The sequence below is a fragment of the Anser brachyrhynchus genome, assembly GCF_964034855.1.
Source record: "Anser brachyrhynchus genome assembly, chromosome: 5".
Lineage (NCBI taxonomy): Eukaryota > Metazoa > Chordata > Aves > Anseriformes > Anatidae > Anser > Anser brachyrhynchus.
The window spans coordinates 39,281,500-39,299,104 of NC_137699.1; the positions used below are offsets into that span (position 1 = coordinate 39,281,500).

Sequence of the window (17,605 nt, forward strand, 5' to 3'; positions counted from 1 at the left end):
GTTTTCATGAAATACGGGACTTTCCTCACATAGGTTTGTGCTCACTGCCTGGGGCTAAATTAGGACTCACAATAGGAACAGAAGACGATAAAAGTGCAGCTGGTCTACAGCCATGTCCCTTTAACCAGCTTGATAAGGAAGAACCCCAGGAGAGGGAAACAAAACCCAGATTTGTTTTCCTAGAGAAACTTCACTTACCTTCTCTCCAAGTGCACAGCTTTCATGCTGTTGGTTGCTAAAGCTGAGGGACTCTCCCATGCTTTACCTGCTCAGTGAGAGCAATGGGGTTTTCAGGCATCCTAAATAAGACTAAAATATCAAGAATGCATATGACAGAAAGGAGGTTTATGTTACAAGCAACTACCTGGGTTCTAATGATGCCATTTTCAGCAAGTTTATTCTTGTTGTAAATTTGCCAAACGTACTTCGTGTTTTAACAAGTAATAAAACCAGACACATAGGCAGAAGAAAGGGGCACTCTGTGCTTACCAGCCATTTTACAAATCTTAATGTTGTACTTTTCAACATTACATATACGTAATTATTAAATATATTATGTGTATACAGTAAGTCAAAAAAAACACGTGGTCCAAAATTTTAAATTGAAATAGCATGCAACATAATTAAAAATAAGCCAATGCAATATTTGATCTAAGAAAAATTGCATTTTTAGTATTTATTTATTTTTACCTAGAAAGTGACCATAAGTCAGGCAAAGAACTCAAAGGCAACTCAAATGAATAAGTGGCAAAATATAACCTAAGCAATTGCTTGATTTTTAAACTAAGATCTCTGCTCAAGTATATTTATAAAGGTAAAACACATCCATGAAGCAAAGTTACTTCAAATTACAAGGCAGATAAAAATCACAGAAAAAGCACATCATACAAGGAGTTAAGATGTAAAATTTTCCTGCCACGATTCCTAGCTATGAACGGATGGTAGGTGTCATCGACAAAAGCAGCCTTAAAGGATGGCAGGGGCCCGTCTTAGGTGAAGGAAGTCACCTCAATAAAAGGTGACGAGGAAAACAGATGGCACTCCAGACAGAAAACAGAGCACAGACAAAGTGTAAAATGACAGGGATAATCAAGATGTTCCAATGGTCAGGATCAAGAGAAGGAAGTATCCACCTTGAATATATTTGTCTACAAAGTTTATCATTCATGTGTCCAGCTATGAAAAATCCTATTATAGTCACATGGACTGTGAGTCAATAAGGAAATAATTTACAAAACTACAAAGATATTATATATTCTAGAATCTCTTCTTTCCTTACTCCTTGGATACTCCTTATAATCTGCTTTCCTAAGCTCACTGAAGAGCATACTTATTTTTCTGCTTGTTTTTCCCTTTTAGTAGAAACCCCATACACAAACAGCCACCTTATTTTTCACTTGTTCACCATTGCTCTCATTTTTGTATTAGCACTACTGAAAAAAGCACTACAAATCACAAAGAGACCAAACTTTAAGAAACGAAGGTGGGTGTTTGCCAAACTTTTAATTCCTTTGTTAAAGGAAAAAGAGGTAAGAAAAAAACAAACCCAAAACCACAACACAACTAGGAATCCAGCAGGAATGGAAGCAGCAATGCAAGGAATATATGGATCCATTCTATGAAAAATTCTGATCAGGGGAAAAAAAGGTTCTATGAAGAAGGCTACCCTTGCTAGCTTTCAGATGGCAGAAAAAAAAAGTGAAACAAAAGGTCTGAGGAGAAAATTAGAAGCAGCTTTCAAAATAACACTGCACAAAACACCAGTGTGTTAGGAGGGAAAAGGGGAAGGAAGAGAAAGGAGGGGGGGTAAAGTAGAAAAAAGGAAAAAAGAAGGGGGGGAAAAATAAGCCATGACAACTTCTTGAGTGCTAGGATATTTAGCACTGCCAACTCACAAACCTGTCGAACATTTTCTTCCTGTCCACTATGCTTCTTCCTTCAATACTACAGTACTTCTGAAAAGGGGAGCAAGAAGAAAAATGATTGTCCTAAATTTGCATAACTGCACAACACAGGAGATTTGCGAGCATTTCTAACAACCAAATCAGCCAAACAAATTGTCTGCAGAAATGCAACAGTAAGCTATCGGGGTTCTTATGTCGGTAACATCAGAAGCCTGTTGGGAGAATCAAATCTTTTATTATAAAAAAATCAATCACAATTCCCATTCTGTTCCTCAAACCCTAAAAACCTGAGTGCCACTAATTTAGCCTTCTTACTGAAGAATGAATGCCAGATAAAAAGGAGCCGACGGCTGGAAGGGAGCCAAAGGAAAGCTTTCAGGAGCAAAACGCGGAGAACAATGTTTGTTCTGCGCTCAGAACCCTACACCAAACTCTGCACAGACAAGACAGGCATCTCTGGCTACATGGCTGAGAATATACATTTAGTGCGGAGAACACTGCCTTTAAAAGGAGAAATAAATTAGAGATTAACGCCTTTTATGCGAGCTGCACGAAGAAGAATTCCTGGAGCAATTCAATTCAGCGCGAGGAACAAGGTTTCTTTCAAAAGTCACCCTTTACTGGGAAGGGCGCTTCTTTGCAGGGAGTCTGAACTGAGAAATACACAGCTCCTAGCTTTCTATTTATAGTTATTCAGGCAGTGAATAGTCTCATTCCAAATGCCACAAGGCATACTCACAACCTTTTATTCCGGAGACCTGATTTGTGTTTCATTTCAAAAGTCCAGCACTATGAAGAAAAAAAAGAGGGGGAGGGGGAGAGAGAGAAACAGGAATGGCAACAGGCAACAGAAACACTTTTTCAGCTTTTTTTTCCTTTATGAGGCTGGTGCTAGAGGGTGTGGAAAAGAGAGTTTTTCACAAACTTCCCTATGGGAAGGAAAAAACGTGTGAGCTTTGGAGGCGCATGCATTTTTACTCATTAACGCTGAATACCAGCATGCTGCAATTTAAGGGAGTCTGGGGGAAGGAGGAAAAGGAGCGAGGGGCGAGAGCATTTCAATTACTTGGCTTTGAAGGACCCTTCTGAATGAGAAAGAGACAGAAAACACTTGTCAAATGCAAGTTCAAGTGAAAGCCACTTCTGCCAATGAAGTGTGCAGATGGCTGTGGGGGTTCCACTGAACCCTAACTGGGCTTCTATTATGTCTTTATTGCTCACAAAAAGGCAAGGGTCACCTTCAGTTTAGAATAAGTTAGCTTCCTTTCCCACAGAATGACTCTGGTCAATCAAGCCAGCAAAGGAAGTCTTCCTTTGAGTGACTGCTATCCCATCAGCACACTGAAGAATTTTTAGAAAGGCTAAATAGACACAAAAACCTTTGGTCTCATCTACACTACAGACATTTATAAGAAAAATTTCCCACCGTTGCAGGCAACCTTGGGAGTCCTAGGGTAGGCTGGCAGTGGCCATCATGTATGTCCATTAGATTTCTTTCTTATTAGGGCCAGAACATAGGAGTCTAAAAATGGTGCTGAAAACTTTCAAAATTTCATTAATAAGATGTGGCACGAAAAACAAAGTCCTTCACCCCTATTTTTAGCATTGCATTCCTTAGAAACACAGGAATCCCTGTTCCGCATCAGGGCAGCCCATGATGACAGGGCTCCTGCTTCTAACAGTAACCAGGTTTGCACGTTTTACAATGTAAGGTTCCAGAAATTCAGTGATGGGCAGATTTGGTACCTTCTGCCCTCCCAGCAGCTGCACTGTGGGCTCACTGATGTAATACAATGGAAGGAGAGGAGGTTTAGTGGCAAATTACCATGAAACTTATGGGAAGAAAAAAAAGGAAAAAATTAAACTGAACAGAAAAAAGAGTCTAACTAGCTGAGATGAATGGAGGTGTGAGAGTGAGAGGCTTTGGAGAAATATTTCAGCAGAAGGAGCAAGATCCCTCAGCCTTGTATCACAGAAAATGAGGCAGAGCAGGGCAATCACTAGTATGCGACATTAGAGGAGCTAAAGACAGTCCAGCTTGTGCTTTGCAATATTCTCTCTCCTGTATAGTACTGTGAAATACTATCATTAAGCTGAATTTGTAAAAAAAAAAAAAAAAAAAAAACAGGAAGAATGCTAAATTTTGTGTTCGTGGCACTTCACTCTGTATTCTTCATTTGAAAACCTGACACCTAATGTCAATAAACACCAAAAGGGTGCGGTGTCCTCCCCAGTGGTTTCAAAGGATTACATAGCAGAAGTAGAGTTCCAGGCACTGAAAGGTCAACTATATTCAATACTTTCCTTCCAAAACAGCAACAGAAAAATAATAGCTGGGAAAGACTTCTTCCCAGTGAAAAGTTAGTGCCCAGACCATGGTGACAAACCTGATAATCTGATAGAGCGCACTGTGCATATTGACACAGTTATACACAAAGACAGAAACAAATGTCTCTCGACTCTGTGATAAGAAAATATTCATAGGGTCACAACTCCTGGGCAGCTGCTCCTGGTCTTCCTCCTAGGCCAGAGGTGAGCTGTATGGCAATGCTCTCTGTTATTCTTGGAAGAGAGACTGTGAAAAAAGCAAAAGCAAAATGGAGAAGAGTACTACAGAAAATTCCTCAGAGCTACTGGCAAACAGGTGACAGTTAAAAACTTTATGCATCCTACGTGCTTGTCTGATAAAGGGAATCAAATTTACATGTAACATAGAACCCACCTTTTCCTCAGCGTCTGGAATAATATACTTACTTATTCTGTGCCCAAAAATGCATTAGGCTCTCCTAAAAGTGGAGCCATTACAGCACTTCATAGGTATAGAAGCCTTCGTACAGCTAAATACGAAATCTTTTAAATACAGAAAAGTGATCCCAGCAAGGGAAGCAAAGCAGAATTCTCTCCCTAGCAAAGCGGAAAAGAGTGATTTGATATCAGATAGCCTAAAATAATTCTTCAATGAGAAAGGAGAGCCTCAAGCATGTAAAACTCAAATAATTCTTCAACTTTGTAGCTTAATACATCCTCAGGATTTCCTCTTGATAAATATAGCAAAAGCTGCACATACAGAAGTAATTCCTAAGAACTCTGCAAAGACCAAATTTAGAAGCTGTCTGTCAGCTGCTAAGTTTTTAAGTTGTCCATTTACAAAAAGTAGTACAAAATACAGTCCCTGGAAAATTGACAAGATTTAGAGGTTTTTATGACTGTACAGAAACCCTGATAAATTATAAATGGTTGTAGAGGAAAATAACTTCATAGTGGTATGGATTCCACCACGGAAAGACTCAGAGGAGTATTTAAACTGGCAGCTGCCAGCATGTGTGGATTTTCACTTTGAGGCTAATGCGTAAGATGTCAAGCTTGGCATATAAAAGTTTGGGAGAATCCCTGATCAAGAACATTCTATAGAGGCTCCTCATTCAATCAAATCATTATTTGATAGTCCTCTATTCGCGCATTAGGTGGTGTGACTAACACAGGCCACATCATCTCCTGGATCTATTACTTGGGAAAAGAAGTCCTTGCTGTGACTGCTTCCACAGAATAGGGATTCGCTGCAAAGCTGGTTTTGCTTTACTCCTTTACAGATTAACATTTCTGGTTATTTACAGTGGTGAAAGCAAGGTCAGCTAATAAGAACTTTGCACTTGGAACAGACAGCACTGAACTTTTTGATGTTTTTTTTTAGTTCCAGGAAATTAGGAAAAGGGGGGAAGAGGGGAGGTTAAGCCACTATCTCAGCATAACCTTTAAGAAAAAAAGATCTTTACTACAGAAGAGATTTGCTTTTATTGTGGAAAATCCATGTATGCTCAAATGGATCTCAGACAGCAGTCTTCACCCCAGATGTGTAAACTGCTTTCTTATTATACTGGGCCCATAAAAAGAACTAGGGTCTTGAAACTGATTTGAGGTTTTCTGGGAAGTTTCAGATTAAAGAACTATGAACATGCTCACAGCACCACAGGCTACTGATAAGACACTGGTCCAGGACATTTCCCTCAAGTACTGAAGCTTCCACATCCCAGTCTACTGGGCCGCTGCACTTCAGTCAGAACGTGATGAGGACAAGAATAATAGAGGCTAGATCATCATCCACCTGCAAAGAAACCTCCCCATCCCACCCAGAATGGCAAGAAAGGTTTTACTCAAGACTGCTGAAGAATGGAAAAATAATATACTTAAAACATATGCTTCTCCGAGAGCAGTCCTGAACACAGGTGGAATTGGCCAAACTTTAGATGTGTTCCTTATATAAAACACTGGCTGCAAACTCTTGAAACAGTTTCCCACTCAACACTGTCATACCTTTCCTACACTCGGGGCTCAGATACAAGTTCACCTGGTAGTTGACTCATTAAAAGGGGAGAGGATTGCATGCATGTTGATAAGTATGTCTTCTTTTATTTGGCAAATAAATTTCTCTGCTCTGTGAGCGCTTCCTTATTACGTATAGAGTAGAAAGGTGCAGTGCTTGCACCCAGCTCAGCTAAAGCCTCTCACTTTGTGAACGTGGATCTCATTTGCTTAGCAGCCGCCACACTTGGTAACAGTCCCCTTAAAAGAAAACATGGACCGTGTAGTGCAAAGTATAAAATAATACACGGAAATTCCTGATCAAGCAGCAAGCAAAACACAGACAACTTAGTCTTGTAATTAGAAAAACAGAGTCACAAGGCTGTATGCTCTTAAAGCAGGTAGAGGCTGACTATGTTTCTGTGCTCCAGAAAGAGGCAGTCTCACACCAGGAAATCCTGAACCAGAGTCTGTCTTAGAAAGAATTAACACAGCCAGAGAGTTTAAATTCATAAGAAAGTATTAGGATCTGAAACTATTCGGAGGTCTGACCTGCTGAACATTACAGTGCATTTCATCTCAGCAGTCTCTGTTCCAAACTACAGGCTGGTGTGCAGAAAGTTCAAACAATTGCAACACCATTTCTATGGTAGCAAACTAGTTAAGAAAGAGCATTGCAAATATATCTAAGCAAAAAAATCAACATTTTTTAGCAGAGGAAGTTGAGACTCCACCAACATCCTTGTCAGTCTAAACCGAGGTGTTTATACTTTACTCCAAATCTGGTGATAAATCTGATGGTGCAAGCTGAAAATAGGCAAATAGGCAGATGAGAGACTGGGGAACCCTGAAGAGGAAGGAATAGAAGACCCTCTGTCCCCCTTGCTGCTGGATTTCTTGTTTCTTCCTAAAGATGCACACCGCCTTTTCACTGAAGAAGCCTTGTTAGGCTGTCATTTTGTAGAATTACTATCCGTTTTGTTCTTTATGCAAGTCTCAAAATGTATATTTATAGTTGTCATCGCTAAAGCACTGAAGTCAAAGATACAGATTTCATCCCTCCCAGAAAACTTGTGTTCCATTCCAGCAACATCCCTCTGAGAAAAGCAAGCACAACTAATTTGTCAGTCTTCACAAAGTCCAAGAACTGACATAAACTTGTAACAGTATTTTAAGAAAGTCCTGCCCTCAAATGACTCCTCCTATCCACTCTACAATGACTACCTGGCTACTGGCAAGAAAAATTGTTCCCAAGTTCACTACTACCGATTATTCCCCTTCAGAACCTTCAAAGATAATTATACACCCATTCTTTGGATACTGCTGTGCTCACACAAAAATGTTTGCTGCCTAGAACTGAGTTGCTCCCTCCAAGTAAAACAAAAAATCATTGGCAACAGCATTCATGCTTGCTTGCTCCTCAAGCAAAACACATAGCAATAAAGGAGCCTAAAAGCCATTTCAAACTAACGAAAACGTAGCAGTATTTGATGACCACCAACTACACACAAACATACAACACCAACAAATATCCAATGGCCACAAATGGAGAGAGGTTTATACACCTCACTGCCTCAACACAGTTTGACCCCAGACAGAAAAGTAGTAATTTGAAAAAGAAAAATTTGAAGTGGCACTAAGAACAGCATTGAAAGAGCCAGCCCAGGCTACAGGAATATACTGCTGAATAGACCAATACAAAGACTAGGAAAGTATACGGGTTTGCTAGGCTGATTCCAATATATGCTCTTCAAGATTAACATCTAATCTGGCTTAGATATGTAGCACTTGCATCTAGAACGGATACAACACAAAAAAGGATCAAGAAAGAAAAGTATAGGAAAGTTGTATTTCAGGTTAGGGACAAAACTGTAAGCACATCAATTTATACTTCATTCCTAACAACTACATTTAGCTGATGTTTCTCAGCCACAGCTCTAAATCAAATCAAGCGTCATTAAAAGTTTTAAATTCACTGAAATGAAGGCCACTCGCTGTATTATCAATTTAAGCAATTTTATTCCTGCAGCTGTCTACTCGGAATGACATCTGTTCTTTAGATCAAAAAGAACCTGTGCTCCTTATTTCCACATCCATTTTACTTCTCCGTTCTCATGCATTCATACTAATACGCAGTGTGGGGATTGTTTACTTTACAGAATCACAGGATGGGAAGGGAGCTCTGGAGTCATCTGGTGTCCCCCCCGCTCCAGCAGGGCCACCCAGAGCAGGGTGCCCAGGCCCACGTCCAGGCGGCTTTTGGAGCTCCCCAAGGAGGAGCCCCCACAGCCTCTGGGCAGCCTGTGCCAGGGCTCCAGCACCCGCACAGCACAGCCGTGCTGCCTGGGGTTTCGAGGGAACCTCTCGTGTCCCACTTCAGGCCCGCTGCCTCTGGGCCCGGTTCTGTCTTTTCTGCACCCTCCCCTCAGGTAGTATTTACAGACATCAATAAGAAACCCTCTGAACCTCCTCTTCTCCAGGCTGACCAAGCCCAGCTCTCAGCCTCTCCTCAAAGAAGAGATGCTCCAGCCCCTTCATCACCTTAGTGACCCTACATGTGACTCTCTTCAGCCTCTCTTGTACTGGGGAGCCCAGAACTGGACACAGTTCCCGATGTGGCCTCACCAGTGCTGAGCAGCAGGGAAGGATCACCTCCCTTGACCTGATGGCAATACTTCGTGTAATGCAGCCAAGAACATCATCAGCCTTCTTAGTGGCAAGGGCACACTGCTGACTCTCGTTGAACTCGGTGTCTACCAGAACCAGATTTATATATTTTTATTTTTATGTCTAATTAGCATGTGGAGGTAAATTCAAAATAGCTGTTCTTTCCAAGAGACATTCTTATTTCAGTAAATTAATACACAGTATCTCCCAATGAGTTTATTACACTATATGGACTATACGCCAGAGCAAAGAAACAAACACATTAAAATGTATCAGTTAAAACTCAATTAATATTGCCTTTTTTTTTTTTTTTACTCAAATGCGTGGAAAACAGTGTAGTATGTGAAGTATACTCCGACTTGTCTAGAAAAAAGCAGCTTTAAATTAGATTGTTAATTTTTCTACCTCTCTACAATTCACTTGTGCAAACACTACTCCAATTTAAGTAGCAAACTGTTCCAAATGACATTTTACCCTATTATGCAGTAGGTTAACAACAATCTACTTATAAAATTGCTTCCTTGAATTTCAAGGACAGCCCATGTAAATGAATCTTGGAAATTTTTTGGTGAGTTCCAGAATTGTCATTTGATGCTTACACTTTAGCTTGAACATCCTATAAAATTGCAAAGAATCACTGTATATATAATTATACGTCTTCCACAAAGATAAACAAAGGACATTTGTCGAGGGGGAGATAGGAAAGCAGGAGGACAAAGGGAAGTTGCCAGAAGGGGTAGTCTGCATAACGCTTATTCCAAGAATACTGCACAAACTTAAGTAAAATGCATACATAATAACAGGCACCTGAGAATTCAGTAATTGCTCGTTATGCAATTACACCTTAGGCACTTTAAGCAAATACTGAAGAAATAATACAAGGGAAACCTGGCTAACCACAAAATTGTTTTTTAAGGAGAATTAGGAAATTCTACACGTGGATGCCATTGGGTCTTTGCTTCTCTCCCTGCTGGAACTCGGTAATCCTTGTTAATCTATTGTTTGTTCCTGGAAAGTACCTTTTCTCTGTCAGTAAAATCCCAAATTCTCTTGGATTACTCCATGCCCCTTACTCATAGCTGAAGCTGTGTGGACAAACACATGATTTCAACAGACCTGACTCAAAATTTGCTATATATTTTTCCTTGCCGTCGCCTCTGCCAAACTAAGCAGAAATTTAAAAAGCTGGGAACAATGTTACCACGGGGTGCCAAATTTGCAGTGAAAGCCTCACAGGCTGCTGTCACGCAAAGTTTGACAAGCCTTGCCAAATGGTTTCTTCAGGATACGAACCGCTTGCGAAGTGACTGGGCCCTTTGTGTTGCAGCTGAATGCTGCAGATGGGAAGGTCTCCGTCAGGAAAGAGTAACTGCTGTTTGCACCATGTGAAGTTTCAGGCACGCGAATAAGAACATACTCTCCTGGTACAGGACCCTGCTTGGTACCTTCAGCAGCTCTGCAGTATTCCTTTTCTGTTTTTCAAAGAGTGCACTCAAAAGCAATGTGAAAACGTGTTAAAAAATTCCAGATCAAAACCAACCAAATACACCTCCAAAAAACAACCGAAAAACACCAAAAAACACAACCAAAACCTAAAACCAACTAAACAAAAGAGAAAAAAAATAAAATAATAATTGAAAAAAAAGCCACAAACACACCAGACATTCACAGTACATTTCAAACCTGAGGTCTAGCAAAAAGAATACCAAGCAGAGAGATACACAAATATATACAAGCTAAATTCACTCCTGCTTTTTTTTTTTTTTTTCCTGAATGGAAAGCAGTTGAATACATAGCATAGGATGAAAGCAATTCTATTCTACAAGCAGCTCTTCAGAAACCTACAGAAAAGTGTACAGGTTTTTAATAGCGCACTTTTTTCATTATCAGGCATAAGGCTTAATACTTATTTTTCCACCACCCAGACAGACTTTAATTGCAACTATACTCTGCAAAGTAGTAGAGATAATGTTTTCAGTTTAATTCCATTTTGCAATTTCTACACAGTCAGCTGGGACACAACTAAAGGGTTAGAGGAAAGTTTAGCCAGCACTACGCTTTTAAATAGTTTTACATCCTCAACAGTGAAAAGAAAAAAAAATCTTAATACTCAGCTAGGTCAACAATAGTAGAAAATATTAAACACATCCTCAAGTTGCAGCTAAGCTAGGCTTTGTTTTTGACAAACTGTGGGTGCAACAGACATACACAGACACACAGAAGAAATCACCAAGACACCAGCTGTGCTGGCAAGCCATCTATATAGCATCCTCTTGGCAAAAGAACACATGCATGAGAAGAATGCGTTCATGTTAAAGTGAAGAATAACTTCAACACTAAGTGGAAACGTCCCACCTCATATACCATACACAAGACTTCACATGTACTTTGGCTAGCAGAGCAGCATGAAATATGGCTTACTAGGCAAACCTAGGGTATTGAAGGAAGCTCTCAAACAGAGAAATGTTTCAGGAAACAATTATAAGGCTGCAAATAGAACAAGATAAACAAGAGATACGAAATACAATCCATTAGATAAATGTTTCTATTCTGAAATATATCCCTACTGCAATTTTTTGATCTTGCAGAGAAGTATTAATAAAAAGCTCTACTGGAGACCAGTCTGAAATCAGCCAACACCTAAGCTGTGTCAATAACCGGTTAAGTCATGCAGTTCTTTCCCAAGTGAGCAGAATACAAATGTCTGGCATGTGTTCCAAAATGGAAAGTGAAAATTTGTTTTCTAATGGACGTTCTGCAATAGACATTTAACATTCATTTCTACTGATGGCATGCCAGCGCCTTTTTAACTCATGCAGCTGCACAGTGGACCACAACAGGGCCCTTCACAGCACTGTTCCGAACTCCAGACAACATCCATGATATTTTTCCCCATCCCGTCCTAAATGGGCCTATTTAGGGATTTGTAAATGTCAGGAGTCTGTTCATGCTAACTAGCAAAAGTAAACACCAAGCATAAACAGAAAAAGTGTTGGGGGGCGGGGTGATTTAAAGCAGGAATATTTATACCTGTTTTAACCTAAGAACTCATTGGTAGGGACGTAAGAGATAAAAGTATTTAAATCTTCATACTAACAACTATAACTGGGTTGTATGATATACAGCAATCAAAATATCTAGAGATGTTGTAATCCACTTCATGTAAAAAATACCTTCTGTTTCTGAGACCAAGTAAAATACCCTCTTCTCTCTGTTTTTGAAAACAGAAGAGAACCACTAAAAGTATAATAAGCAAAAGAAAAACTGAGAGAATAAAAAGCCCTTACTTGGGCTTCTCCAACTTTCCTAAACTTAGATGCCAAATCAAACAGTACCATTGGCTTTACTGTCTTAAAATGAAGTAAGACAGACTGAACAGACTGCTTAAACCAGGGAGATCAATTGCACTAGTACAGTTCCAGCTACAAAAGGTGGAATCTAGAATGTTCTTTCCTACAGCCTGAAAGGTAAGGAACGCGACGACACCTCTACTAGTCATCAAGCCCAGTACATCAAGACACTGCGAGACAGCAAAGTTATATTTCTGAAGCCAGCAGACAGTCTTGATTCACTTCTTCCAGAGGGCAAAAACTTTAGAGAGTACGGACATTACTAAAGGCCCCAAAATTTATTTATCCGAAAATGCTGCATATACTATTCCCTCAAGTAACATGAAAACTCAATCGACTTCACAGAACAAGGGTGAAATTTCTATACTGCTTCTACTAAGTACTGTTACAAAAATGAACTGTTTCTTTTTTATAAATATATAGTATAGTCAAAACACCACCTCAACAAACTAGCTTACATTATAGGAAGAAAACTTACATTATAGGGAAAACATCTCTCTAAAGCAATAGTTTTATCCCCTTCTTCATCCCATTCTGGTTTGGCAATTCTGTTTATGAATTGATTTCAATTAGCTTGGTTACCTCATCTTACTTTGAAGCCATTTCAAATTCCCTGGAGAATTCCCTTTTGAAATTAAAATACTCAGAGCTAATTATTTAGCACCTTTAATTTTCAAACTGCTTTTCTGACATCTTTGTGGAAGATAAACAACTGCTTCACAACAACGACGTACCAGAGATAGCTCAAGGAACCTGTTTCCACCAGATGCCCAGAGCATTAGAACAAGACGTTAAAAATGAACGTTTGTCAGTATGACAAATCTCATCATTTAATGATAATAGAATAATACTTTTCAAATTTGTCTGACCTCAGGTTATGTCTTATGCTGTCAACCAAGCCTTTGAATTAATTATAGCCTACTATAACAACTTTAGGTTGAGGTTCAAAATCCAGTTTTTCCTTCTTTCTCAGAAATGTGAGCTAAAGAAAAGTTTAGGAAGTTCACCAGCAATAAGGTGACCTTGCTAAACAACTATTTTATTAAGAAACCAAGCACTGAAAGTGATGGGAAACACAACAGCATCTATATCAAATGTTTCAGACCTCCTCACAACACCTGGCTGTATCCATATTTTTCTGTTTTCTCTTGGAAAACTTCCTCTCTTCCCAATCATCTCTGCAGCATCCTGCTTAGCTAACTAACATCAATGCCTTTTCTGCTTGCCATAGAGAAATAGTGCAAAGCTACACCTATTGGCCTGAAATTGGTATTTCTGTCACTAATGCCTTATTAAATGCCTTACTGCCAGCTCTCTTCTAAACTGTTTGGTGCTCCTACAGAAACAATTGTCCTAGGCCAAACAGTATTTCTATGCTTGCTAAGTAAGATGTCAAGTTGGCTCAATATGCATCAGGAGCTGGAAGTTGCAGGCTGCAAGAGAAAACACTGGTGAGCTGCACAAACAAGATAGCAATATCTTCTCAGGCTGGAATTTCCTGGGAGCTGGGGGTGGAAAAGCCACCAAATCTCACTGGTATTGGGCCTAAAATGCCACAGTTAACAGTCAACTGTTAATAATTCAATGAAACTTCAGAATCTTGTAGACACGACTTCAGAGCCCAAATAGCCTGGCCCCAGAACCTGATTTAACATCTTTCAGTTATTTATCACGTTCTCAGTGAAATTACTTCAGGACTCTGCTGCTGTACTTTTTTGCTGTACCTAAAAGCTGTTTCATTTCTGTGGTAGCACGCTTCACAATTATTCTTTCAGACTAAGGTTTAATCATGGGATACTGAGGCAAAAACAATTGAGGGGAAAAAAAGGCATCTCCTTTATGAGAACATCTCAGGCCTTACTTGTGCAATTGTCAACATCCATGACTACACCAATACCAGATGTCTGCTTTGATCATATCTTAAATTTAAAGCAATGAATCTCCAGAGACACCTCACAATCTTACTGCTGGAAACACATGTAACAAGTAAGCAGATAATTTTTCCAGCTTTGTCTAGCATACAAAGTGTCCAAAGCAGGTTGATTAAAAATAAAAAAAATAAAGGAGTTTGAAAACAGGTAGACAGGATGGATTTTTTGCATTTAAAAAAATTTCTTCCCAATGAAAGGGGAACAAAAAGGAAGTCATGCCATACTCTTATCAGAAGTTCTTTCAATAACTAAGAAATATTTAATATTTCCCATAAACGCTTATACAACATCATGAAGGGGATTTCCCCTCCCCAGATTGTGTGACAGAATGCCTACACTGTTTTCAAGGCAGGCAGAAGGTACTTTTAAGCGTCGTGGTACATTGAAAACAACTTTTCTCCCATGCATCCGGACACCACGTAATCATTAAGGTCCTGAAATATGGCTCTCTAGGGCCTCCACATCCACTTTTTCCCATACACAAACCTTGCATCAAGTCTTTTGCATGCAGCAATTTCAGACACTAGTTCCAAGCACCACAGAAAATGCAAAACATTACTGAAAGAGGTTGTACCCGAGTGTTCCAATTTGTTTCAAAAGCTTCAGATCAAACCTGAGATTTCAAGCAATTAGATTATACTTCCAGCAATGCAGAAGTTTCTGATTGCATATCCCTTGGCATAGCAGTTGATGCGAAAGTTTTCGGAACCAGTACAGCATATGAACATACTTCCTTTCTTCTCTAATGTATTGTTTTGATAAATTTATTGTAAATATTAATGAAACAAAAGACCCCCCCCCCCAATGGATAAATATATCCAAGACATAAAGCTGCACATAACAACACGTTTTCTAAGAATGTAAACAAGACAGCTCTGTTACTCACCTCAATTTTATCTGTTTTTGCATCTCCCCAGTAAAGTTTGTCCTCTTCAAGATCCAGTGCCAAGCCATTAGGCCAACCTAAGGACGTGTTCACCAGAACTCTCCTCTCTGAGCCATCCAAATAAGCACACTCTATCTTTGGACTCTCACCCCAGTCTGTCCAATACATGTAGCTGTAAAGAAAAGGGCAGAAACAGTCAACGCACATAACATTCCAGCCGAAAAGCATCAAGATCTGTTCCGCTTTTGACAAAATATCCTAGCTTTCTGCTTTCCAAAATGCAACAAACAAACCAACTGACTTCAACAGTATCCTCTCTGCCCAGAAAGCCTGTGGAGTCTCCCTCCTTGCAGATCTTCAAAAAGATGCCTGTACATGGACCTCAGCAACCAGCTCTAGATGGCCCTGCAGTGGTTGGACCAGATGACTCCAGAGGTTCTTTCCCACTTCAACCACTCTGTCATTTTGTCATCAGCAATAACTAAATTAACCTCAGTTAACTCAATTAAACTACTGAAAATGTGCAGTGGCCCAATTCTTTAATAGTTATAATACTGAAGACGCAGATAAAAAAAATCCAACTGAACATGCAACATATAGACTCGAAGGACACTGCAGTCACCTTTTATAGAAACACAAGTTATTTTCAAGACAAAAGCAACATTTGACAAATAATCATCTTGCAACCTGCAGACTTTCAGTTTCATAAAACCACAAGCTGGACCCAAAGACCTACCACAGGGCTACCAACGAAAATAAAACTTACCCCATTACAGGATTGAGCACAATTGCTCTAGGTTCATCTAGGTTTTCTGAGATAAGGATCTTTCTTGATGTCCCATTCAACCGGGTCACTTCAATGCGGTCTGTTCCAGTGTCAGTCCAGTACAGGTTCCTTGCCACCCAGTCCACAGCAATACCATCTGGATGGTTGATTTCTGAGGTTACCAGAGTCTGTGCTCCAGAACCATCAAGGTACGCCCGACGAATTGCCCGGACATCATCATCAGTCCAGTAGATGTAGCCTTCCACAGGATCGTAGTCTATGGCTATTGCATGTCTGATATTGTCTATCTGCAGAATAATGTCAGTGAAATCTGGCATGTCCAAGGAAATCCTTCTCAAGTCTGTCCTTCTAGCAAGCAGCAAGACTTCTTCAGCACCTGGGGAGAAAACCATTCATGGTATCCTTTTCTTCTTCAATACCCCCGTAACAGAGTTCTTCTGTTATCAATATGAACACTTTAATACAGTACAGTCCTTTCATTGAAATAAAGCCTTGTCTGAATAGGGAGTTATTCCTGAACAGTTCTTCTCAACTGAATACTTGTGCTGGCACTCTTAATTCACAATGACAGTATCTTTCTCCTAGCCTCCCACACTAACATGGAACATAGCACCCTCAGTCTAGAATAAGGGCATCTATGCACGTAGATAACCGAGGACAACAGATTTGCTTTAAATCAGCAGCCTCCATTAGCCAACTAAAAAACCAAATGCAGGTGGAATTCCCAAGGAGCACACCAACAACCAGATCCAATACATCCTGACCAATGCAAATGTGCAGCTTGAAAACACCAAGCTCCAGCTTCCAACCAGTATCACAACTTACCACATTCTCTATGAAAAAGTAAGGACTGCACAGCACTAGCAACCTTGTCTCTAGTGGTAAAATAGAGTTGGTAGGAACGCACATTTAACAAAGATTACAAATCAACAATCATAAAGCCAGCCTTGAAAACACTGCTGGCATCAAATACCACCTGTCTCTCTCTCTACCACTCCTCCAAGTAAAAAAGATTGGGATATTTTTTTTTAAACATTGATTACATAAAGGAAGTTTTATGCAACTATTTTTTCCACTATCAGGAAAGAAGTAATAGGAAAAAAAAAGTTACGAAAGTGTAGATCAGCCAGGCTGCATGCAGAACAATGCCATTCCTTTCATTAGGGTGAACCAAAGCAAAATTGATTGGGTATGTCCAAATATTTCATCATGTTATATAGAATTCCCCAGGTCAGCCAAACTTCCCACTAGTTGTATCACTGCATTAGACATGTTTTTCAACACACAAGCACTACATAACAAATGACAGCGCTAACAGAAGACTTCAGTATGTCAAAAAAATTACAGTAGTGATTTGCTCTAGACAAACTAATAAGAACAAGTCACAGGTATAGCAAGTATTTCTTATTTGGTGAAAGCTGATACAAAACTAACTCTAAGGCAACAGGGCAGTTCTCTCTCTACCCTACTCCACCTCCCCATTGCAAAGTTTCATTGATGGTGGAAAGGGTGCCAGCCAAAAACCTGGAGCACGCTTCAAAGACAAGTGGAATATTCAGCATTGTCTTTCTGGCGACTTCTTTTATCAGAACAAACCCAAGACACAGAAAAACATCCAGCTACTTCAGACATTTTGCCCACATTCACCCACGTGCTTCAGCACATAAAGAGCAAGTATAGTCTTTTCCCTACTTGGTTACTAAGTCGGTGGCATGTAGTTTCAAAACTGACATGGAGTTTTTAGCCACACTCCAAAACTGGAAAGCAAAACAAAGTCACTT

General features: G+C 39.8%; 1 protein-coding gene across 6 annotated transcripts in view; it reads right to left on the bottom strand.

Annotated features, from left to right (window-relative positions):
* The window catches only part of LRP5 (LDL receptor related protein 5), a 161,716-nt gene that overhangs the window by 55,323 nt on the left and 88,788 nt on the right, over positions 1 to 17,605 (bottom strand). For all 6 annotated transcript variants that reach the window (XM_080593163.1, XM_080593167.1, XM_080593166.1 and 3 more), the window contains 2 exons: positions 15,804 to 16,200; positions 15,038 to 15,209 (listed from right to left, as the gene is read on the bottom strand). In XM_080593163.1, the coding sequence (XP_080449289.1) occupies positions 15,038 to 15,209; positions 15,804 to 16,200 (569 nt within the window). The remainder of the gene's footprint in view (positions 1 to 15,037; positions 15,210 to 15,803; positions 16,201 to 17,605) is intronic.